This window comes from Electrophorus electricus, chromosome 6 (assembly GCF_013358815.1).
Source record: "Electrophorus electricus isolate fEleEle1 chromosome 6, fEleEle1.pri, whole genome shotgun sequence".
In the NCBI taxonomy this organism is placed as follows: Eukaryota; Metazoa; Chordata; class Actinopteri; order Gymnotiformes; family Gymnotidae; genus Electrophorus; species Electrophorus electricus.
Window position 1 is genome coordinate 16,066,354 of NC_049540.1, and position 26,481 is coordinate 16,092,834.

At 44.4% G+C, this 26,481-nt stretch overlaps 1 protein-coding gene across 3 annotated transcripts in view; it reads left to right on the forward strand.

Annotated features, from left to right (window-relative positions):
- Positions 1-26,481, forward strand: part of dacha (dachshund a) — a 111,548-nt gene that overhangs the window by 50,659 nt on the left and 34,408 nt on the right. For all 3 annotated transcript variants that reach the window (XM_035527324.1, XM_035527326.1, XM_035527325.1), the window contains 2 exons: positions 3,477-3,592; positions 23,303-23,434. In XM_035527324.1, coding sequence (XP_035383217.1) covers positions 3,477-3,592; positions 23,303-23,434 — 248 coding nt within the window. The remainder of the gene's footprint in view (positions 1-3,476; positions 3,593-23,302; positions 23,435-26,481) is intronic.

The window sequence follows — 26,481 nt, forward strand, 5'->3', positions numbered from 1 at the left end:
GCAACCTCATACGTAGGACTTAAATAAGATTCAACACGTTTCATATTAATACACAGATACCCAGTTATCTTCTGAATCCCAGTATCACGAAGAAAAGAAACTTTCCATACTAGAGCGGCGTTGTGCTCCTCGTACTGTGATCAAACTACAAACGTAATCATCACAATCATAAACCCATTACACGCGACTAAACTGGAACATGTCGGACACATGACGGCAGCGCCAATTTAATCCCGTTCTTGGAAGTGAGAGGAAGGGGATTTATATAAGGGAAGCACCTGTCGCGAGCAAGGGAAGGGCTGCTTGGCCTTTAACAATACCCAGCTAAAGTGGAGCTAAATAAGAAAATAGGTTTAAGAGTCCCGAGGGAGTTAAGCGGCTGTTTCGCGCACAATCACCTCACGAAGAAAAAAAAATACTGCAGAGTTCTAAAGATTTAGGCTCGTGAGTGTTTTTCTGTCCCGCGCTGCAGGGCACGCCCTGCGCAGGAACGCGCACTGGAGTGGATGACTCAGATACTCCAACTGAAGGAAGAAAAATAAAAACACCGATTCTCGTTGCCTCAGTCCTAATAATAATAATAATAATAATAATAATAATAATAATAATTTAAAGATCTTAATGTATATGGAAAACAAAACGAGAGGAATCTACATTTCCCTGCTCGTTTTAGACGGTAGCGAAAATGTTTGCTTAAGTTACCATGAAGTTTGCTGATGTCTGTCCTGTGCGTTGGTTGATGGGCCTCAAAGGCAGGATTTTACATTTAGTTAATATTTTTTCCCTCCGCGCTAAGATGACCCCTGAGAACTTTACCCTGCACTTACATGTTGTTGTTTGTTTGTTTGTTTTTTCCAATTTACTTCCCTCTACGGAAATGGAGACGCATTATTAGAACACTGAGCTAATTGATTGTTTTCCACAATCATTCCAAAAACTAGAAATATGAAATAAGAGCACCCAAGGTGTACAAATGCTAAGTGCTACACATATTTAACATCTTTTATGCCGTGTAAATAGCAAAATATTATGTATCTTTTTCACAAATCTGTAATTTTTTGAGTTCTACCCCTAAGATATGTTGAGAAGTCACATACAGTAAAAATACTACTGATAGCCTTTCACCCAAGCACAGGCTGTGTCCTGAGAGGTGCCTGCTGACGTTTGATACACTGCAGTTAACGCCATCGACTACCCCTCATTTATAGCCAGTACAACCGCAAAAGCGATTAATGTTGATTACCTCCTTTTTCAGCTTTCCATGCTCCACTGTGCATAGTTTTTAATTGGATTAGTAATGTGTCTGTCAAGTTTGCTTCATGTTTTCCTTGGTCTGGCAAAACTTGTTGACCTGCAGTCACTTAGTGTGTGTGTGTGTGTGTGTGTGTGTGTGTGTGTGTGTGCGCGGGGGTGGGGTCATTGATGGGGGGTGGTCTTGCATGAATAAGGGAGAAGCTTTGGCATTGGTGCCTGACTATAGCTGGTTGGGGGGGGGGGGGGGGGGGGGGGTCACCTGGAGTTTAGTATTGATTCAACTTGCATCCCACTCAATAGTGTAATGGAGTCACTTGATTAGTGTATTGCTCAAACTTATAAAGTCTTTGTAAAGTGTTTAGCTCTGAGGTCTAATTTCTTGTCATCAAAGCCAACCAGATTTGATAATATATACATGCACGTGTAGAGGGTATTGCTGTGGGCGCCGTCTGCTATCTGGGAGCTTTTGGGTGTGGTAGGATTTAATGGAGCACTGGGTGTGTATGAATTAAAAACTTGGACCAAGTTTCCATAGTTCTTAATATTCCAGAGTATTAGTAGTTTCTCAGCTCTAACACATTCAGTACAGTTATTGACCATCTGCATAATTAGCTGGTAAGCTGTAGCAGGTGTCCCAGTGTACCGATATTAACTTGGACATGGGCCACAATACAATTAGGTGAAAAAACAAGTTGATTGGCTAGAATTGGTTTTTGGTTCTGCCTTCCGTTACTGTGCCTGTTTTAAAGTGTTGTGGTGAATCCTGTTAGAATTAATCAGATTCAGGATAAGCAGAAATGATATTTCCAATTCAAACACACACACTTCCTTGTGCAGATTTGGACCGATTTAATTTCAGCTCTGATATCTTAAGTCACAGCAGTGTTTTACAAAAAACACTTCCCATTTTTTCCCCATCAAATCAACCTGCCCTGCATAATGTCACTTATATGTGTACATTTTTCTTGTGCTTTGTATATCCCCTTGGTTTACCCCCACCACTTATTTTATTATATGCAATTAATGTGTTTATATACACTTTTACTTGCAATCATCTTTGCCGACTGAGTCCCCGTTCATGTGTTAGCCGTGTAGTATTAATAAAACTGTATAAATAAATAAATAAATAAAAACAGCAACTCTGGTTTATGTACTTGGACACAGTCCAGTGATACATGGGGCTAAAATTAGCATTTTGCTTTCATGGCTTGTTTCTCTTTGCTAATGACCTTGCAGACTTACTGAGGTACCAGGGAAAAGTTATACTAGATCATACTGATCTGGGACCAGTTTGAATCTTACCCATTATCAGCAGAAAGGGGGAATATTCACAAAAATAACAGGCCTGTGTTGAGGGCAGCAGTGGTTTTTACATTGATCTGCAGCATTTTGGTAGTAGAGCGATGATGTTTTAGCAGCCCACTTGTGTGCACTGCATCAGTTAAAGGATGTATTCGTGATCCAAATAATGTGTAAGATAATGTGCGCACGTTTCTCTGTACGTGTGCCCTGTGTGCATGTGTACTGTGTGTGTGCATGTGCTTGTGCTTGCGTGCACATTAGGGAACTCCAGGGAAGTTTCCTCTCTCCTGTCTTATGAACCTGAGGGGAGAAACAGCATCACTCCATTTGGAGTGCATCAGGCATGCTGCCCTACAAACAATACGCCTTCACAGCCTAGGAACCTTATCAGAACTCTCTCTCTCTCTCTCTCTCTCTCTCTCTCTCTCTCTCTCACTCACCTTGAGGCATATGTTTTTCAAGGTGATCATTATCATCTTTGCACAGTTGTATAGCAGCTCCCTTCTGTAGAATTTCTCTCTGTGCATCTCTTACCTGCTGCTGTCCAACTGTGATTTTAAGGGGATTGAGTGAGTGAGTGAGTGAGTGAGTGTGTGTGTGCACACGCATTTGAGTGTATGCGACACTGCAGGGAGAGGAAACATCATAAACATTACATTCAGAAATTTTACAGACACTGCCTCTTATACCTAATTACTAAGGTTTTATTGAAGTTGTATAAAAAATGTTTATTTACTGTATTTTTGCTACATTGATAACCACATCAAATCATATATTTCCCCTTCTGTGTTACAATTACAACCTGCTGAAGCTCATATGATCCTTTGACGCTGGCGAGAATATAATCCCATACCTTCTTTAAGTTCATACAGTAAATCTCTCTCTCTCTCTGTCTCTCTCTCATCTGCTCCTCCTCTCAGCTCTCGCCCGGGCCGCCCCCCGAAGCGCTCCCTGGGCGTAACCATGCAGGACAGCTCCAGGCTGCTCCCCCACAGTGTCCACGGGCTCCTCTCCCCCAGCCTGCTGTCCCCTACAGGTAAGCCCCGCCCTCGGCCGGCACACCGCCACTCCTTCGCTGCTGTAAACGCAAGCCGGGCTGCCGCTAGTCACGCACTCGGCTGTTTTCGTGCGTACGGCGGGATGGCTTTGTCGCTTTCGCAGTCTGGCAGGTTTTTTCTGCATCCTTTCCTTTCTTCATTACCCCTTTTTGAATCTAAAGAGTATTGGGGGTGAGCTTGTGTTTTTTCTTTTTTATCTGCGCTGCTTTTTTCTTTTCTTTTTTTGTGTTTTTGTTCTTCTCACCCCCCCACCCCCCACCCCCCTACACCTCCAGCTTCTGCAAATCAGCTCCTATTGATTTTTTTCCTTCTGTCCTTCACTGGCTACTGCTGCGTCTCAAACAGAGGTTAAACTATTGGATTTCTGTAGCCCCCACCCCACCCCACCCCACCCTGTTCTCTTCACACACGCATTTGCTCTCTCCCTCCCTCTCTTTCTCTTTTTCGCTCTCCCCTCCACCTCTCATTTTCTCCTTTCTGCATCCCTTGCTTTGTCTTTCATCTATCTCGCCCTCTCTCCTCTGTGAAACTCTATCTCTTATTCAGAACAATTGTTTCTGTTCCCTTATACATCAAGCCCCTGTCCATCACTCTGCTCTACCCTCATGTGCGCGCACACACACACCCACACCCACACACCCTGCGTGAACCCCCTGCTGCGCTAAGCGTGTCCACTGCGCACCAGCCGGCTCTTCCTCTGGCCGTTCTGTTCACCCCCCCCCCCCCCCCCCAATCCTCAGCCTTCAAAATCGCTGACGGTAGCGGCAATTTGGCCCGCACAATAGCCAGCACTGCCATCGATCGCAACGGTGCGAGTAGCCGGAGCAGTCAGTTAGCCGGCCCTAGCTGATTGATTTCAGATGACTCCTGTTATTATTTCTGCTGGCCAGTCGCCGGGGGGGTTGTGTGTGTGTGTGTGGGGGGGGGGTGCTGCTTAAAATGTACATCCCTATCTCTCCCTGTCCAACGGCAGTGTCTAAGGGACATAGGGACATTCACACTCATTTAAACACACACACACACACACACACAAATTAATATATACAAGTTTGGGTGTCGGATGAGAAGGCTTCATATATTCAGTTTGTGATTTAAGGTAATAGAGCAGGTGTGTGACGGAATGGTGGAAACCGTCATGTGCTGTAAAAGAATGAAGAGGGACAGGTAGCGCAGTGCAGCTTTGAGGAGAGCTCGCACCTCCACTCACCTTCTTTTCTTCCTAACAATATATGGGCTTACATTTGCATGATAACAAGAATAACGTATTAATTAAGGCTGGCCTTTCTTTTCAAATAAACGCAGCCCTTCACAGAGCAGTTGTCCTTAAGCCACTTATGGTATGGAAAGTTCACGAACATTCGGTGACCTCTAGGAGCAGAGACTGAAGACGTAAGATGCAATGAGAAGTTACTCCACCTGACACCAGAAATAACTGTTATTGATTGCAATTATGCGAGCAACCCATTGCACTTGTGATGAAGAATACAAGGTGATTAACACCTCAGCAGAACTGAGGGCGATGACTTTAATCATGACTTATGTAATAATGAGTAATAAGAAAAAAGCATTTAGGTAGATTTCAATTTGTCCTTATTCACAGAAAAACTGTTTAATTAAGTGATTGAATAATTCATATACATCGACAGTATCTTATTCTTTGTTGTGGTTTGTCTTTTGCAGTTTATGCATAAATTTTAAAGAAAATAAAATACAAAAATTTGCACTGTTATTGCGTTTATGCATTTTGGAGTTGTTGCAGCACTTTTTGCTGCGGTGCCATTTGTGGTGGCAGTTACCAGCATCCCAGCGCGTGGCTAACCCAGCCAGCCACTCAGATCAGAGCTGTCACTTAATTATTAGCGGCAATTTGGGCCGTTACGTACATCTAATTCCGTAATTAGTGGGACCAAAGTAGCCGGCTCGGCTCGTCCGGCGTGCCGGGCAGCTGTGTAGCGGATAACAGGGCTTGCCATCGCTCTCTGAGACAGTGAGAGAGGGAACAGTAGAAACAGCACGTCTCAGGAGAGCGTGAGCACTTCCCCCCCCGCTCTCGCAGAGCTCACCCTCATGTGTTGAGGTGTGGGTGGTGTGGTGGGGAGGGGTTCGCGATCCGATCCAGAGGAAGAGGAGAGAGAGGCAGAGGGAGGGAGGGAGGGAGGGAGGAAGAGCAAAAAGAACGTTGTTGTGGGGGTTTGTCTCGCATTTAGTTTCCTGGATTACTGTTGACAGAAACATCATAAGCCCATGGCACTCCAGGGAGCACAGCTAACAGCAGGACACGAGAGAGAGAGAGAGAGAGAGAGAGAGAGAGAGAGAGACAGAGACAGAGAGACAGAGACAGAGAGACAGACAGAGAGAGACACACAGGGAGATAGAGAGATGTATACAGACAGAGAGAGACACACACATAAATATAGCAAGATAGAGTGTTTGTCCAGTTCCATATCTCCACTCAAGTTCTGCTCTTCTTCAGAAGTATAAATTCCCGCATCCAACTTTACCAAAGGAGCCTCTTCCTTTTGACCTCTGCACTCTTACCCTCTTCCAGAGTTGATACTGTAGTCTGGAGCACTTTTGACAGGCTGTGAGATACGGCTATAGGAATAACCTTTAGCTGCTGGGTCGTTCCAGGATCCCAAGCATTTTGCACGGTTGTTTGACTTTCACAGACTTCACTCGCTGGCCTTCTCTGTTCCCAGTCCAATCCTGGGACAACCACTGATAACAGATAACTGATGGCCCACAGTGATGTAAAATGTCAGGGAAAGGACACCTGCACACTCTCCTGTTCTCTCTCTCTCTTGTTCTGTCTCTCTCCTGTTCTGTCTCTCTTTCGTGTGTGTGTATACACACACACACACGTATTTGTTCTCTCTGATACTGAAACATACATGCACACAAACACACATATGCACTTGTAGGAATTCTCTCTCACACTTTTCTGTACACATAAACACTCTCTCCCCCTCTCTCCCGCTCTCTCTCTGTGGGTGAAAACAATTGCAGGGCTGGATGGTGACTTTGATGAATGACGGGTCCCATTGGAGACTGGTTTCTCCATCTGCTTATCCCCCCCTTACTTACACCCCCCCCTTACAAAACACACACACACACTCGCAAACACACACACACACGTACACCCAAACACATGCACATACAACACATGCCCGCACAGGCGCGTGCACACACACACACACACACACACACACACACACACACACACACACACACTCCACTCAGGCCAGGAGTATTTAAGCTTCCATTTCACTGTCTCAGTATTAAACCCGTAAAGACACAGACACACACAAACACACACGCACACACACACGCACATCTTCTGTGGTCTTCTTGCTGGGCATGTGTCTAAACTCACACCTTGTATAGAGGTTTTCTCCCTTTATTTGGTTCTCTGCGCATTTTCACACTTCAACCTCCATCTTAAGCTACTCATTTAGGTGGAAAACCTTTGCTACCAGAAGTTGGGGTCAAGTGATTGTGTGTGAGAGGGAGTGTGTGAGTATGTGAGTGACTGTGGGTGTGTGTGAGAGAGAGTGTTGTGTTTGTGTGTGTGTGTGTGTGTGTGTGTGTGTGTGTGTGTGTGTGTGTGTAAAGAGAGAGCAGGGATAAATAAAACATGGAGATGTGTTTAGTGACATATGGGCCGGCCCAGCACCTCTCCTGCATTCTAATGAAGATAAGCCTTTCACAGAGATAGACAGAGAGAAAAGGGAGAGAGAGAGAGAGAGAGAGAGAGAGAGAGAGAGAGAGAGAGAGAGAAGAATCCTGTGCTGCCAGGAATATAGATATCAACAAGAACCAGCCAGCATGATGTACTTACATTTGTCTAAATCTACATTTCCCCTGTCCAGACTACAGCAAACTCTCCACACAAAGAATCTCCACCACTTCATGTATTCGGCCAGCTTATACACGATGGCTGCTGGTACACCATCCTTCAAAAATCATTTAACACTTTCAGAAAATTCATGAAAACACTTTCATCAGTGTACCAGTGTGTATGATGTAGTGTACCAACAAGAAAGTTAAGATTTCAGTTAAGCAAATGTTACAAGATTGAAATACGAGTTAAGTCTACAGATCCACGTTTTGAAGGTTTGCTGTTGTGTACTGAGTAGCATGTAACACAGGCGGGTTTTATTTTTATTTAACGTTTTTCTCACTCCACCTGTGTCTTTGTTTTGTGATTGACAGATTATGATTCAAAATAGCATCAAGCCCAGCCGCACTTGTAAAACACACACACGCGCGCACACACACACACACATGCGCGCGCGCGCACACACACACACACACACACACACACACACACACACACACACACACACATCTATCCCTAGGTGCATAGGTGGGTGGCCTGCAATCCCTATTTAATGAAGGCTGTGTCTTTATAGGAGGGAGGGGCTGTTTTCTTTCTTTATTTATTCATTTCTTTTTTATTATTTTTTATTTGGATCACCGAGTGATCTGCATGTCTTCAAACACTCTCTCAGGAGTCGTCCGAATAGCTCGTCATTATTACAGGGAGAGCCCGTAAAAAACAAAGACATAATTACAAGCGCATGCTTGATATGGTAAGGGGAGAGAGAGATAGAGAGATAGAGAGAGAGAGAGAGAGAGAGAGAGAGAGAGAGAGAGAGAGAGACACTAAGTGCTCATTTCCATCACCCTCCTGAAGAAGACGAGCCTGGCTGCTTCTTTTTGAGTTCCCATTACTTCTCCTCCGGTTCCTCCATTGATCTTCTGAACAGCGTGGAGCGGACAGGAGCGAACGCCACCCATTTATTCCCCTCTCTCTTCCCTTCACACATGCTCGGCTCCTGCGCTCCGGCACACGGTACCACTGGCTTTGCTGCCAGGCTGAACCACGTTAGCCCACCTCGTCTCAGAAGTTGCCTGGCCTCCCCATTTCAATTTTTCCTCTCCGACTTACATTATGACACCAAAACGTCGGTTTGGAACTATAACGTGCAGTGATAATGTCACAGCTATTTAGGTTGCCACACACCATGACGCTAATCCCCTTTCACATTACGAACTGTATGGAAACGGTACTTTGTTTGGCACGCTTAGCCTGGACAGATGGTAAAATGGCCATTACTCATCCAGGAGGCAGCATTGATCTCCATTTTATTAACAGACATTTTACTGATGTACACTGTATAGAACTGAATGGGCTGACATAGGTCATTTTAAATGCAATTTATGTTTAAAAAAAAAAAACAGCACCACAAAACACTAACTGTAGCTTTAATGGATTACTGAGGAGCAACAAAAAAAAAACACTAACTGTAGCTTTAACGGATTACCGGGGAGCTAACACTGCTAGTGTTGTGCTCTCAAATAAGAGGGAATCAGCAGGCTTTCTTCATACCCTGACAGGATTTTGAGGCAATCAGTTTAACTAATATGGACAGAGTTTGAAACTAAAGTGCTGTTTAATATACATTTTATAGTATTTATGAAAATTAATACTATTATGGACTACAAAACCATTAAGATTTGTTAATAGCTCAGACCAGACCAATTGTCTATAATGTGTGCACCAGTGACTTCATTCTGTTCTTCTTCAAAGTCAACCTTATTGGATGTCATTTTGAAGAATTAATAGCTATTGAGATGTCCACCTACTGCTTAGATGAGATGATATTCATCAGTCTGTTTGTCAGCCACTGGCCTCCTTATCATAGCAGTGCTTGGCAGTGCTAGCTCTATAATTAGCCACTTAATTAGCAAAGGGGACTTGATTGACAGTTTGGAGTCAGTGACTCACGCTCCTGTGTGTGTGTGTGTGTGTGTGTGTGTGTGTGTGTGTGTGTGTGTGTGCGCCATGGGCAATGCATTAACAACACCCCCCCCCCCACACACACACACACACACAGGCTCCACCTGAACTGTGTGCTAAAACCTCTTACGTTAACGCTAGTCAATCTGGGCATGCTAGTGATGGGATTAGTTATGCTGGATTACACTCATCTATCCCAAAGACATACCTCAATCTGCTACCTCAGGCTGAGATCTACTGTAAGAACTGTAACCTCATTATTTCAATCAGAGCAGGCATCTCAGGCTAATAATCTCCGGCATTGGTGCCGTCGTGTTTTTGGAATGAAATAACAAATTAATATTAAATGTAATAATTAGCCATGTGTGAGGAGATGTGACATGAAGGATAATTGCAGCACATAAGGTGCTGTTGAAAAATCCGGTGTGTGTGTGCTATGAGAGCACTGTGTTGTCTGTTTCCTTAAAATGTTATATGTAATATACATGTATATATGTATATGCAATATATGCAATGATATGAAAATATAGAGGGAATTTACAGGGAATGTTGTCTGAATGTCTGAAAATGAAAAAGATATATGAAGAAAATGTTAAATTGTATGTATTGCGATGTATATTCCACTAATATTTTTAATTGAGTAAATTCAATCTTTTAAAACTATTTGGTCCATGTTTCAGGTAGTTAAAGGTAGTTTCAGGTAGACTGTGTTACTGCACCCACATAATTGTAATACAAAAGGAAAAATGAACTTACCATACTTACTGGCCATTTGGTAGAAGGTCAGAACATGAGACCACATGAACAATATGTCTGTCTCAGCTCTCCCAACACCTGGAGCAGAAGAGGCTTGTGCTCCGCAAATAGTCTGGTCTCGAACTGAAGGACACACACATGGCCCTCACAGAGTCACACACACACACACACACACACACACACACACACACACACACACAGACAGACAGTCAGACAGACAGTCAGACAGACAGACAGACACTCACACGCACTCACTCTCGCATGCTCACTCACTCGTACTCTCTCTCTCTCTCTCTCTCTCTCTCTCTCTCTCTCTCTCTCTCTCTCTCTCTCTCGGAACCTGTGTGCAAGTAATTTTACCAGACAGATACACACACACACACACACACACACACACACACACACACACACACACACACACACACACACACACACACACACAGATAAAAGCCCTCCCTCTATCCTGCAGCCTGTGCTATTAATTTTGACAGTGCAGTATGTAAATGGATATTTTAGTGCTTACTCTGCTAGTTAGCCTCATATTGGCCACGTTGACATTTCCACCCCTTAAAAAAAGAACAAGAAAAAAAGTGAGAATGTCAATAGCACCTCAATAAAGTCACGCTAATTTCTACTCTCTGTCCTCAAGTTTGCTCTCGTCTGCAAATTTCTTTCTTTTTTCCCCTCTACCCTCAACATCAAAGTTCAGGATCTGACTCTCTTAATCTGGTATTAAAATGAATAAAGGGGTGACCTTGTCTAAATTAATAAGTCAGTGGTGAAACTCGCTTTCAACGCTCAGAAAGGTTAGACAAAGGTTAGCCTTCAAGTGCTGCAGAAACATACTGGGGGTGTGGGGTGTGGGGTGTGCTCCCTCTGTCTTTATACCTTTCCTTAAGAACAGGTTTGGGCCTCTTACTTTAGCTACTAGGACATGAGCTCTTTTTCCCTCTTTCCTCTCCATCCTTCTTTAAACCCGGCCCCCAACTCTCTTAGGGGGGCTTTACAAAGCGGGGTAAATGTCTTAGTGCCTGTATAAAGGACATCGGGAGAGAGTGCTAAGTTCGTGCATGTGTGGTGTGTTTGTGTGCGCGTGTGTGTATATAACTGTGTGTGTGTGTGTGTGTGTGTGTCTGTGTGTGTGGGTGTGGGTGTGTGTGTCTGTGTGGGTGTGTGGGTGTGTGTGTGTCGGTGTGGGTGTGTGTGTGTGTGTGTGTGTGTGGGTGTGTGTGTATGTGTGTATGTGTATGGGTGTATGGGTGTGGGGGTGTGTGTATGGGTGTGTGTGGGGGGGTGTGTGTGTGTGTGGGTGTGTGTGTGTGTGTGGGGGTGTGTGTGTGTGTGTGTGTGTGTGTGTGTGTGTGTGTGTGTGTGTGGGTAGACTTAGCTCTTTGGCATAGTGGAGGGGTGTTGTGTTCTTACTGATTTTCAGTGCGCTGTCATTGTTGTACTGACGGCTCGGGTCAATGCTACATGGCCTTTTGGTTGCCATCATCATTGTACACCCGCACGCGTGTATGCACGCAAATACACATACAGTTCAGAGTTAATTCAGTTAAGTTCAAATTAATTTTATTTTTAAAGCTCCTTTTACAACAGACATTATACAGCAGCTTTATAGAAATCCAGGACTGGATACACAATCACAAAAAACTGAACCTAATCCTGAGGGGGCTGCTTCACGGAATGTCAAACCCTGAGTGTCATGCCACACCAAGCAGGAAATCGTCAGCACTGTGTGCATGCGCATGTGTGCGTGTGTATGTGCGTGTGCATGCGTGTGTGAATGCATGTGCATATATATGTACATATCTACATGTGTGTACATGTGTATGTGTGTGTGTACATGTGTACGTATATGTGCGTACATGTGTACATGTATACGTACATGTGTACGTATGCATGCGTACATGTGTACGTGTGTGTGTGTGTACGTAGGGGTGTGTGTGTGTGTGTGTGTGTGTGTGTGTGTACATAGGTGTGTGTGTGTGTGTGTGTGTACGTAGGTGTGTATATATGTGTGTACGTGTGTACGTAGGTGTGTATATATATGTGTACGTAGGTGTGTGTGTGTACATGTGTATGTGTGTGTGTGTGTGTGTGTGTGCGTGTACGTAAGTGTGTGTGTGTGTGTATGTATGTGTGTACGTGTGTGTGTACGTGTGTCCCTAGGGCAAGTGTTTCATAGGTATGTGCAAGTAGTGTGCATGTAAGTGTTTCACTGATTTCACCCTAAATGGCCATCCATAGCAATCTTGTTCAGCACACGAAACTTTTCTCTCTTCTCCTCTCCTCTCCTCTCCTCTTTCTACTTTTCCTACAGGTGTTTTTTACAGTAATCAACAAGGCAGGTTCCACTTTGACCATACATTAACCAGACTGAAAGCTTCCCCTATTTCTCTCTCTCTCTCTCTTTCCCTCTCTCTCTTTTCTCTCCGGCCACTGGAGTGGATCAGTCAAATTATCGAGTGGCAAAACTAATTCGGTGCCTGGGGGCCAGCGGAGCTGCCACTTCCCATCAGCCCCGCTGCCAGTCCGCACCCAACTGTTTTCATTTGGGTCCTCTTGTTTCATTTATTATGGCTATTGGAGCTAATCCTACCAGCAAACCCCCGGCCGTCCTGCCTGTCAGTATTGTTTCGCCTCCCTGGCGCGTCTCAGCCCTCGACGGGAGCGCCATGCTAGCCTGTGCCTCCCCTCCTCCTGCTGCACCTCCTCCTTTCCGCCCACGGAGGAGGTGCGATTTGGGGAGGGGGAGCTCATCAATCAGATTAGACTCAACAAGACAGCTTTGTTTTTCCCCCCTTTCTCTGTCTGTCCTCTTCATTTTCTCAAAAACGATTGAAATGGCTCGTTTGTTCGTTCTAGGTCTGCATTTTCATTTTTCGTGGGACGACCCTTGCGGGCTAACAGTGGTACTTCAATGCACACGTGAGAAAAGGTGCCTTTATTTTGCGTTTGGTGGACAGCACTGACATTTTGGCTCCTCGGTCAGTGCTTAACTAAGTTGACTCAGTGGACATGCTCTACTGAACATCTGAATGTAGCTTGAAGATTAATCTGGATCTGAGAAACAAGCTCAGAGCAGACTGGCCATCACCACTCACAGCTGTTATGCTTATGGTGAAGGATGAGCAAATAGCAGAAGACAGGCAACAATGCCAAATCATAATTTCTATAGCTTTTCTTATATCCACTTCTTTTCCTCTGATCTCCCTGAACTGACCAATCGGGATTCCTCAGGCCTCAGAATGGTGTTGCCTACAAGAGAAAAAGAAAAGGAAAGCCTCCCAGCATGAGGGCGACGCTAAGCGCCTCATCCCAGCTCTAAAGCCGAAGGCCGTGTTTGTCAAAGTTTCCTGTTTGCTGTCTTGCTGGAAAACAAGCACCCGGCGGTGTCGAGGGTGAGTTGGGTGGTCTTAATTTAATAACCCCCCCCCCCCCATATTCCACCCTCTTCATACTCCCTTTGAAGAACCAGGGAGGTCATACCTCTAATCCACCCCAATTAACCATATTAACGAGACCGGTCCATTACGGCTAACTCCAGATACACAACGTTACAAGAACAATCACTTACTGTACCTGGAAGAAGTGTGTGTGTGTTTTATGTGTGTGTGGGTTAGTCTGTGAGGGGCCAGCCTGTCATAAAACAAAGGATATTTTTACTGGCTTTGTATGTGAATGTCGCTATAAAAATACCTACAGCGGTCTACAACTGCTTGTCTAACTACAACTGCTTGTCCAACTCGGTAGTTGTATTTTACTGTAATTGTTCATATAGTGTTCAGCTTGTATTTAGTACTTAGTTGTATTTAGTTTTCCAGCAATTGTATGGAAGAATGTACCGGCCATTTTAGTGTAGGCACAATTACATCTCACTCTGTTCATTGCTTTTGCATCTTTACTAAAGCAAACTGTGTGTGTGTGTTTATTTATACACACACACACACACACACACAAATATGCACACAAACACGCAAAAAGAGTAGCTGAGAACAGTTGTGTTGTGGCAGACAGTAAGACATAATGTCAGTCGTCATCTAAGACTTCTGAAGTGTTTGGGACGTACTATAACAACCCAAACTGTCTATCATGCCAATGTTACAGCATTTACTCTGCCAAGAATCACTTTTCAGGGCACACTTTGAAGGGTACGTACCACAATTTGCTTTACAACCCAGAAGTGAATGCGGAGTGGACAGCTGGACGTTTAACTTCCTTTAGTAGACGTTTAATTTTAAGTTTAGTGGCTTATATATGGACCCCAGCAAGACAAATTGCAAATTAATTCCAGTGGCATTAACAGGTGGTCCAATAGTGCTTTACTCCCAATTCTACTTGCATTGCTACACAGGATAAAATCGAGCCACGTTTAGTAGGAGGTCATTGGACTGCCCTTCACATGTTTAGATAACCTGTGATAATTATATTCAGGGTCTTAACTGGTCTTTGTAGAAATAGAATCTGGGCTGCTTCCTCAGCAGGAGTTTGCATATAGTCAACACAGTTTTGAGACATGCGACGTGGACACAGTGGTGAGACGTGGACCTTCGTGCCCTGTAGGTTTATGATTAAGTGTCCTGTAAAGACTGGAAAGTAGCCAGTGATCCTGCAGTCAGTACAGTGTGATGTAGCAGGAGCGTAAACAGTGAGACCCCAGAGGAAAGACCCTCTCATTTAACCGCATCGATTATCATTTCATTTGCACTACAAGCACTCCGTAACTGCAGAGTGCAACTGTTCTTAATGTTCGTTCCACCTTTAATCAGCCCAGTGATTCCTGTTAGAGTGCATTCAGAATTGACTAGCAAGACCTAAATCCATACACAAGTAAAAGTAAAGTAGAGCTATTTTAATGAGATGAGATGATGACACATGTCAAACTAAAAGTACCGCATCAAAATACAAATTGAGGTTTTTTTTTTTTAAAGCATTGAAAAAATTGCTTACTTGCACTGAAACCTTTTAATACAAATATCATCTATCATCAGTGAGAATGAAAATGAGCTGATCAGTCCAGCTCGTCAGTCCAGGTGCTGTCACCATCTAAGCATGTAATAAAAGTGTAAACACAAAAAAGGGAATATAAATATATATATATATATATATATATATATATATATATATATATATATATATATATATATATATATATATATATATATATAAAAGAAGAAGTTTAATACACTTGACATTAAGTTAAAGACAAATCTTGTCTTAAGTGCATGTAGCTAAGTAATTGCGACTTGACACTACCCACCTCTGAGTTCAGTGCTTTTAGGCTAAGAATGTTTTAAAATTGTTTAAACAGGTGTACCATTGCTTGGACTACAAACAGCCCATCATCAGGGGCGTTGGTCAGATGGATCGATCTGTGGTAAATAGCGGCTTTTTAAAACCTTGTACATCATAATTAATCCTAGGCCTCATGAGAAATCACTCATTAACGTGCTTTGCGGCTGTTGAACTCGGTTTGCTGTGTGACACACCCTGGAGTGGAAACCCTGACTACAGCTGTGAAACACACAGCTCCAATAATTAAAGAATATGTGAGACAGAAGTATTAAGTAAGGTAAGAGGAGGGTGGAAAGAGAGAAAGAAAGCATGCTTTGGAGAGAGAGAGAGAAACAGAGGGAGAGAGAGGAGTGAGAGACAATGAGAGCACAGAAAAAAGTGCACAGAGAGACAGAGAGCGCAAGAAGGAGGAGAGAGAGAAAGAGAGGTAAAGTGCTCTGCACTCACTTTGCAGCCGGTGAGCAGTGCCTCGTTACTCTTTGAACGCGTGGCCCATTTATTTCTGCTACGTCGTGAGATTCTGAGTCAGCCCACCAAGGACTCTAGTGGCTCTTTCCATGAAACATTAACGAGTTCCTGGGGTTAAAAGGATATGCCTAGAAATCACCGCTGATTGCAGCTCCTCTGTGTGTGTGTGTGTCTGTGTTTGTGTGTGTGCGCACGTATGTGTGCGTGCGTGCGCGTGTGTGTGTGCGTGCGTGCATATGGGCCCTGACACCCATGCATTTGCCTTACTAAGGCTTGAAATGAATGAATATATAGAAAAATGCAGTAAACATACATGCAGTCAGCTAAGATAACATCTTAAGAATGAACCATGTTTACAGACCATGTATTTGACTAACACACAATAAGCACACAGGCAGCAAATACTGGCCCTGTGTAAAGTTTTACTATCATACACATAGTCATACAACTCCTTAGGCGTGTACACACACACACACACACACACACACACACACACACACACACACACACACACACACACACACACACACACACACACACACACACAGGTAAGTTATTAATCCACTCTGCCTCTACCACCCACCAACCAATGTTCCTTTACAATGCCTGCTGATGACCTGTACGAATCAGAACGCCCACGAGCCAATCACGAGCTGGAACTCATCCCTGCTGCTTTGGGCTCACACTACCCACTCTGCCCGCACTTTGAGAAGAGTCTAGTTTTATTACTTTTGTCCCCTTGTCCCCTATCTTGCATAATAGTTAATCCATAAATGAGCGGACTGTGACTATAGCCTGATAGCACGGGGGGGAAAAAGATTTTATTTAAAATCATGCGGGTGAAGTCAAAATATATATTCTGTTTTATAGACACCCAACAAGCCAAGTGTGTCCGATCGTTTCCATTTTAAGATACACCTGTTTCAGTGGGACCGACATTATTGAATAAATAATAATGATATCATCATTAGAATTACAACAGACTTCCGTGCACAGGCTTTATGTGTCGATTTTGATCCCAAATTTACTATTCACTTTATAGTCACTGGTCCTCCCTCTGTCATTCCAGTATGGCTTTAAAATAAATTGACAAGAGAAGGGCACTATTTGCAGACGCCTCCATTACACACTAGCCGACATCTTTTATGGGCCCTGTACAAATTAAGAACCGGCAAAACAAACAAACGGTGAGCGGGAAAAAAAAGCACAGGGAAAGCGATTGCTGCAGCGGGGAGTTAATTAAGGGCTTATTCCCGTCTGATAGGAGCAGAGCTCGGTGTAATTTTACCTCCATGTAAAATAAAACCGCAAGCTGCCGTCGCAGCATCGTCTAATTATCGGCGCGGTGCCGTGGCCGCTCGGACGGCGGCGCCGTATAGTACAGGGGGCATTTTTTTTGACGCAATACCGCAGTTAAAGGAAGGACCAGGCGATTAGACAGCATCGCGTGGAGCAAACGAGCGATAAAGTTTGAGACCTCCGGTTTTAGATATTAAAAGATATTAATGCATTCAGATGCAACAGAGCGCTGTAAAGGAGGTGTATTTGGCTGATTGGGTGAGACAGGATAAATATGGGGACAGATGTGAGTGTGTGTGTGTGAGTGTGCATGTTCATGTGCATGCATGTGCAACATCTTGGCTTTTCTGGATGTCCGATGACACACTGCACTTATCCCTCGCCTCCTGTTCTGTCTCACAGATATAATACAAACACACACACACACACACACACACACACACACACACACACACACACAGACACACACGTCATTTATGTTGAACCTTTTCGCACCTTCCCTTAGCTCTGTTTCTCAGCTTCTGGTGTAGGTGCTAAAAGTTTTGGATCAATGTGGCCACTAGCACTACCACGTATGTCCATACTAAAGTCCGCTCACATGCTGGAGCCTTCTACATCAGCAGGAAACGGACTAGAAGAAGAGAGAACACTACCAGTTTACTGTTTGAGCAAACCACTGAGACAAAGAGAGATGAAAGTGTATGATCATGGCAACACAAACTCTTTCCTCAATCATTCCATCTTCCTATGTCCACCTCTCTCTCTCTCTCTCTCTCTCTCTCTCTCTCTCTCTCTCTCTCTCTCTCTCTCTCTCTCTCTCTCTGACTTTCTCTATCTCTTTGTCTTTGTATGGACACAATTTTAGCAAAACACCATTTTGTATTCACTCCTGTCTTTTCATCAAATCCCTTGTGTGCATGAAATGTGTGCACGCTCAAGTGTGTGTGCTCACACATGCCTGTGTGTGTGTGTGTGTGTGTGTGTGTGTGTGTGTGTGTGTGTGTGTGTGTGTGTAGGTGTAGGTGTGTGTATGCGTGTAATAATGGTGTAACTCTAATAATGGTGTAGTTCCACATCAGCATCTGCCTTCATTAAAAGTAATTGCCAAGTCCTGTTTCTACTGCTTGTGCTCTACACACTGTGTGATGTAGTACAAACTGACTCAGGATCAGCTAAACCCCATCTTGCTTCTTGCTTGTGCCTCATCACTAATGAGATGGCACTGATCTGACACCTGTTACCTAAAATTGATCATATATTCACATGAGCAAGTAATGAAATAAATAAATAAATAATGCAAAGTCTGGCATCAAAAAAGTTCTTGCACTAAAATGTAAATAAAACTATGATTTTAGGTGAATTTCCATGTGCCAGTCACTGCAAATTAATCTTAATATCGACATTAAAAAGTTGTTCACAGCATTAAATTTTACAATAAATGAAATTCAGAGAAAAGATTTTTGGAGAATGCATATTAATGTGACTACCTGGAAACCACTGAAATGCAGTTTTACGTCATGTTACATTTTATCAGGTTTTCTGCTTGCTTGAATGAACTCACAAACACCACAGAGTAATTACAGAAAATGGAACATATGCACCAAGACCAAGTCGGTTCCATTTACATTTAACTGCGGATGCGAGCGATGGGCATGTCAGGTGCCAGCCGGAGGAGAGGTCGCAGCGTTATTTAGCAAACCTGGCCCAGCGTTCAGTTATGACACCACAGCTGCAGCCGGCGAGCTTCTGTTCGTCTCCGTGTGGGCGTTTCCCCTTTTGCACCACAGTCGCCTCTCGGTGCCAACACTGCCTAAAGCCCCGCGGGCGGGCGGGCTGGCTGGCATGAAGCCCACGCTAGGGGGCGTGGTGCAGGCGGCTGGGTAACAGGCTGGGGGCAGGGCATGTTATGGCCAGGGGGGTGGGGCAGAGAGGTGGAGGCTCCTCCTTCTCCTCACTCAGCTTGCTGCTCTCTTGCTTGCAGCGCGCCCCACTTCTCAGCGCCCAGCGCAGAAAAGTGCCTGGCTCCAGTTTCGCCTGTCGGCCATCCGCCTTTGTCATGCCTTCATCCCATCCTATTTTCCGCCGCTCGGAAATTCCAATGGTGAATTAAATACAGTAACCCCTCTCTCTCTTTCTTTCACTTCATTTTCTTCTTCTTTTTTGTCCTTTCTGCTGTCTCAGTTTACTTGAAAACGTGGAATTGGATGGCAATATTTACTGTTTCCAGATTCAAAAGGGGACACTGGGTTTTCCCACCTCTCTCTCTCTGTCTCTCTTTCTCTTTACCTCTCTCTCTCTCTCTCTCTCTCCCCCTCTCTCTCTCTCTCTCTCAAGCGCAAATCTGATACTTTACCCCTAAAAAGAAATGCAAAATTCAACACTGCGTCTGGTCGGCGAGCGCGGGAGCGTTCCAGTGCCCCCTCCTTTGTGAAAAACATGATCTCTCTGGGCTTGTTCTCCCAGGCAATCTGTTGTATTTTTCTTCTTCTCTTCCTCTTGTTCTCTTTTACTCTTTTTTCCCCATTCTTGTTTTCTTTCTTTTTTTCAATTCTCTCTCTTCCTTTTGTATGCACTCACATGCAGTTGTAAAGCCTCTCTGTGAGACTGTCGGGTGGAGGGGTTGGGCGGGGGGCTGGCGTTGCTTGGCCCGGGTAGAAGAGCGTTTTCTTCCAGCTGACTGGAGAGACACAGTGCATCAGTGATGGAGGAGCGGCTGCTGTAAATATTTGAAAGGGTGTGTGTGTGTCTCTGTCTGTGTGTGTGTGTGTGGGGGGGGGGGTGTATCCAGTGACTGAGGCTGCATTAGGACTCTATGGCCACCCAGTCAAACTCTACATCTGTAGACAGAGGATCATGTGACACCTGCTGGTAATATCTAACCCACCCAGACGACTATGGGCCTGAGTTCACTCAAGCATTCCACCCCTGGTAAAACTGTTTGCACATGCAGGTTCACTGAAACAAATGACTTTAGCAAATCATTCAGCCGGCCAGTGGAAATCCTTCTCATTCTGTACTGGCGAAACAATTTAGCACGTCATGCTCGTGTCATAAATCTGTAAGTATTTAAGCGTACAGACGTAGGGGCCTTCTGCGGCTTCTACGGCAATGGCTAGAGTGAAGAATATAGTGTTCAATATAATGGACATTCACTTCACAAACAGCAACATTTGACAACTTTGTGATTTGTCATGGCAAACATGTTCAGAATATGTTCAGAATCTCAGACAGCCCCCCTCGTTTAGGTAAGCTAACAGCATGATCTTTCGCATGCTGTCACATAAAGTTTTACGCACGCATAAAGTCTGAGTAACTCTGCCAGTTTAGAATGGCAGGAGATGAAGAGTTTTAGTGACCCTGGCATTGTGTGTTTCATGAGAGAGTGAGATAGAGAGAGGTAGAGTGCAGTAGGATCAGCATATGACCTCTTAGACAAGGAAAGAGGTCAACAATTTTCGTCTGTCATATTTTCAACTGTTCAGGCTCTCGTTGGAAGCCGGGCAGAACTGAAGGCCCCGAGAAGCCCGCATTCTCAGGTGCTGGATCCCTCGGAACCTTCTGACCCAAGGAGCAACAGTTTCATTAATGCCAAGAAGAGACGAGGGGGGGGACCCTTGCCGAGCTCATCAGGCCGGCGAAACGGTGACCCTTTGAAAGCTGAAATTAATCTACTGATGTAACGCTCACCGACTCCAAGATCAAAAGAGGCTCCTTTTTCTTCTTCCAGAATCCACCTCTCATATCACTCTTTAATTAAATGGGACATTGTTGTCTGTGTTTGAGAAAAAGGGTCCAGTTCAGCCACATCACACAGAAGGAATCCAAATTGTCCTGTACCTGACCCTCCCCAAACACACACACACAAACACACACACACACACACACACACACACACACACACACACACACACACACACACACACACACACAGACAGACAGACAGACAGACAGACAGACAGACAGACACAACTGAACCCCCCCAAAAACCCAGTTATTTAAGGCCATGTTTGCCCCAGACTGCTCATCTCTCCCCCAGCTTAAGCGTCAGTGAGCATAGCCAGAGTTGGATCCATCAGACCTTGGGACGGGGCTGCTTAAGAGCAGTAGGCACACAAAGCAGGATGGATGGGCCCCTCCTCACCTCCGACACCACACAGCACGCTCCGTGTATCCACTCCATTCGTCGGCAGGGGCGGGGTCGGTGGCGGGGCTGCTCGCCTCATGTCAAGGCCTGAGCGCTCAGAGTTTTGAAGGCACAAGTTCTCGTCGATCCGAAGGGCTGTATGAAAGGCAAACAGTAAGCAATCTGTTTGTCTGCCCCTGCAAAACGGCGCTCGCCTTTCATCCGCTGGACCCCATTTCCGCGGGTCGCGACTTCCCTCTAACATCAATTACTGTTACTCGCATCGTTTGATCTCGGGGCCTTCTTCTCTGCATGGCGGCCAGCGGGGAAGGAGAGCCGACAATGCAACGATTGTGTGGGGCTTTTCCCCTTTCTGTCTTTTTCTACAGTGGCATTTTTATATCCACCCCATTGTCCCCGTTAGTAGTTTGGAAGTGTTTATAGTTTTTTTTATTATGGGAGATTGGCTTATCTGAAGTGCATGGAGAATACACAATAGATTATTAGAGAGATAAACTAAACAGGCATATCACGCTTGCAGCAAAGTTTTACTGGTCTTCTCTTCAAACAGGCCTTTGAACCTGTTCCATGCACTGTGTAATAGTTCAACGCATCTAACAGTCCAAGAGCAGATTTGGACCGTTTCAAGATGAAAATTCCAGCAATTTTACAAAATGTCAGTTTGTAGCCGTTTGCTTCTATGCTGGATCAAACTGACACCTGTCAACTGAAAGCCTGTTGTAGCAGCACTGGTACTGAAGACCCAGCCCTCCATAAAACCTTCTCCAGTAGTGAAACGCATATTCTTCGGCATACATGCAGATTCACAAGTTCCCTCATCCTGCTCCGGTGGGAAGGTGGCGGCCAGTGGCGAGTGCTTCTGTTAAATCCCCTGGCAGCTGCTTGACAGAGCAGCACGCCGGCCACTTTCCATGCTCCCTTTGTGGGGGGGGGGGGGGGATCGTTTTCCGCCGACCGAGTAAAACGGCAAATAACCGAATTTCCTGTCCTCCTACCACATCACAGATTCCGGAGGCGATATAGTTAATGAATTAGATCAAGGTGACATCCACTTTCTGAACCTGGGGGAAAGGGAAGAAAAGACGAAGGACACACAAGATTTTTCTTCTTTCTCTCTCTCTCTTTCCTCACCAGAACAGTTTGGGAGGAAAACTTCGAGAGTGGGGCGCGTGCAAAAGGCTTTGCGTCGTCACTTAATGAATGGCTTAATGTGGCCCTCCGTCGTTTAATTGAATTAATTAGGGGTCTAATTGGGCTGAGTGGTGATGGCTTCCGGGGTTGTGGAGCCCTTGATGAGCTGAAGGTAGGGCTATGGAAGTGTGTGCAAGAGTGGGAAGGTTCTCCTGGGACATACACACACACACAGACACACACACACACGCAACACACACACATACCACGGACGCGCACACTCATGCACGAACGTGTACATGTATGAGTCTGTCAGATGGAGAAACCGGGGAAGCGGTGTCACCCTTTCTTCCCCAGAGAGCTTTTGTTGTGGTTCAGTCAGGGTCAGCGTGTCCCTCTCCAGAGTGCAGTGCCAGGGGGAATTGCATTTGGTAAAAAACTGAACAACACAAACGATTCTGCAAACTCTGTTATGTTGAGTGAACCAATTACTTCTGTCCCTAGGAGGTAAATCCAAGCTAGTCAGTTACTGTAAAAGATGGCGGTTTTTCAATCATCTTCTTTGGTTAAATAAAGGTAACGAATGAATCAGTCAGTCCTGTTCCATGTTACCACTGTGGTACTTGACACAAAAGTATAAAACTGTTCAGTTTGACTGCTATTTTTCAGTTTGCTAAGGCAGGTGCATGAATATACACTCTTTTGAGGGAGAGATTATGCATGGGGGAGGGAATCCAGTGTGTTTACCTGTGGGGTGTAACAGGTCTGTTTACTTGTGGGGTTTTACAGGTCTGACGGCAGCGGCCATGGCGGAGGCCATGAAGCTCCAGAAGATGAAGCTGATGGCTATGAACAACATCCATGGAGCAGGCAGCCAGAATGGCACTGAGTCTGAGAATGAAGAGCTCAACTCCAACACAGGTCAACACACACACACACACACACACACACACACACACACACACACACACAGTAATGGTTAAGAATAAATCAGGATGCACATAGAGAGGTACACATATATGCACACATATATATACCACACACTTGGGGCTCTTACCATGTCCCTACATGTCTACTAAGTCTTAATCATAAGGGCCAGTCTAGCCCTAACCCCTTACCCAACCTTAACCACCAATTCTCTTGCATACACACACAACCACGAGTGTGTTCACTTTTTTATTCAGTCAGCTGAAGTGAATAAAATTGTCTCACCAATAATGCATCCCAATTCATTTCATTAGCTTGTTTCTTATTTGTCATTCAATCACAACAGATCAGCATTAAGAATCAAAGAGTCAAATAGAGTGAACAGAGTGATGATGTGTAGCAACACAGTAACACAGTTAAGAATGAATCAGGACACACACACACACACATACACAAACAGTAATGGTTAAGAATAAATCAGGATGCACATAAAGAGGTAAAGAGGATAGCACACATACACACATAAGAAAACACACACACACACAAACACACACGAGCACACATATACACACACACACACACAAACATGACCTGAGATAATGGGTTCTTGCCTGCTCCTCTCTCACGTGCCTCACTCTCATGGCTTTCTCTGTGTTTTATTGGGGCTAATGACGTCCTTAATGTTCACAACCTGACTGTGCATTTAGATTGTGATGTTACCAACTTCACTCACACACACACACACACACACACACACACACACACACACACACACATATATATATATATATATATATAGAGAGAGAGAGAGAGAGAGAGAGAGAGAGAGAGAGAGAGAGAGAGAGAGAGAGAGAAAGAAAGAAATGTCATACTTTATCACAGTGAACAAAAGCAAGCAAATACAAATGCCATCCTTTCTTATTGCCAAAAGCAACGGTATTGTTTTTTTCTTTCTCTCACACTCAGACACACAACCACACATACACACAGAGACACACACGCACCCACATACCAACACTCCAAGTACGTGAGTCTGAATATGTAGAAGACATAAATACCAGAGATTGCATTAGGCATGCCAACTGGTAGACAAACCAGCTGAAAACTAGTAAGCAGAGAAAACCAAGTTCAGCTTGTTCAATAATCTTTTACATGGCTTTTCTCCACCTGGTAATAACTGTAGTGTAGAATTGCCTATTTTTCACATAGCACCTATCGAGGACAACATATTCGTTTTTCTGGGAGATCGGAACCAATATTATGTTGCTACCGTGTTGTAAAACCTCTAATGCATTTCCATGTGTTCTTGTCTCTGTATACTAACGGATTCATGTTTCAGTGTTTTTAAGAGATAAGGAAGTGAGAAGTTTAAAGGTAGAGATGAAAGGAAACTTCGCAGTTAGTGGTCATATTTAACTATTTGCCATGGCTAATTTCAGCTAAAACTCGCTAAAATGATTTAGCTAGCTAACACAGGAAACACAACAGCGCCATCCAATGAAATGAAATGAAGCGACTATCCGATGTGACCGAGGCTCGTCTAATACGGCGTAATAAGTACACAATACTTTACAACACAGATGTGACAGATCACTAAAATATTTAATAAATGAAGAATAAACCACATAAAACGTTAGGTCAATAATAGTAGCATCGATACCTCAAATTTAGGAACATATGGGCTAAATTATCTTCTTATTCTGCGTCTCACTCGGGATGTTAATATAATGACATAAAGTGGAGCTTTTTTAAACGATTAAGTCCACTCATTAATGTATATAATATTTACCCAAATGCACTTATTTCAGTGAACCCTTGGATCATGTGGAAACGGTGGTGAGACCTAGCGATCTGCTGCTATGGGACATGCAGACCAGGGTACTGAGATTGTTCTGGCACAAACTTCCGAAGGACGCCAGGCCAGTGAGGGGTGGAGGTCAGGTGGAGAAATGATGGAGAAAGAGCGAGGTGGGAAAATGTAGGAATGCCCAGCAAGGGAAAGATGAGGGTCACCGTGACTCTAATGAACTCCAAACGAGGTGCAGGCTTCATTAATGACGAGTGAGGGGAAGAGAGAGAATTTAACTCTTAAAAGCCCTGTGTTTATTGACTAAGAAGGGGGCCATAATGTTACTTAATAAGCAACTCAAAGAGGACAAAGCACACATTAATATCCTGAAAATCACGACCAGGAAGCAGTAAGGCTCCGTTTATGTTATATGACACCTTCCTCCAAACTTGCATTATCAGTGACTGGATGAAAAGCGTATTTGTCCCAACTGAGGTTTCAAATGTTTATGACTTGGATCTTTGACCATAGCAAATGAGACACACACACACACACAGAGAGAGAGAGAGAGAGAGAGAGAGAGAGAGAGAGAGAGAGAGAGAGAGAGAGAGAGAGAGAGAGAGAGAGAGAGAGAGAGAGAGAGAGAGAGAGAGAGAGAGAGAGAGAGAGAGAGAGAGAGATTGATTCAAAGCGAGAGGAAGAGCTTGTAGGGGCTACATCAGTGGAAACTGAGAATTAGGACTGAGTTGGATTTCATTCCTGTTTGAGGATGTCAGCATTACATGTGTCTGCCAGTGTAGGAGTGTGTAACACAGTAAGCATGGGAGTGTGAGATAATGTCTTGCACAAGCGTGTGTGTGTGTGTGTGTATGTGAGAGAGAGAGAGAGAGAGAGAGAGAGAGAGAGAGAGAGAGAGAGAGAGATTTGGGGGATGGAGGCCTCAAAAAAGTCCATATAAGCAAAACGGTCCACAACGGAAAAACGGAACACAACTTGAGCAATGGAGGGTTAAGGGTCTTGCTCAGGGACCCAACAGTAGCAACCTGGTGGTGGTGGGGCTTGAACTGGCAACCGTCTGATTACTTGAGCACTGAGCACTGAGGACAGACGTTAGCCGGCGCCTTTAAGCAACTTTTTTCCAGGGGTTGAGAGGTGATGCATGAGCACATGTGCATACATGTTTACTTGTGTGTGTCTTTTATTTGAATGAAAAAGAGTCTGTGTGTGTGTTAAGGCGAGAGAGGAGATAGCT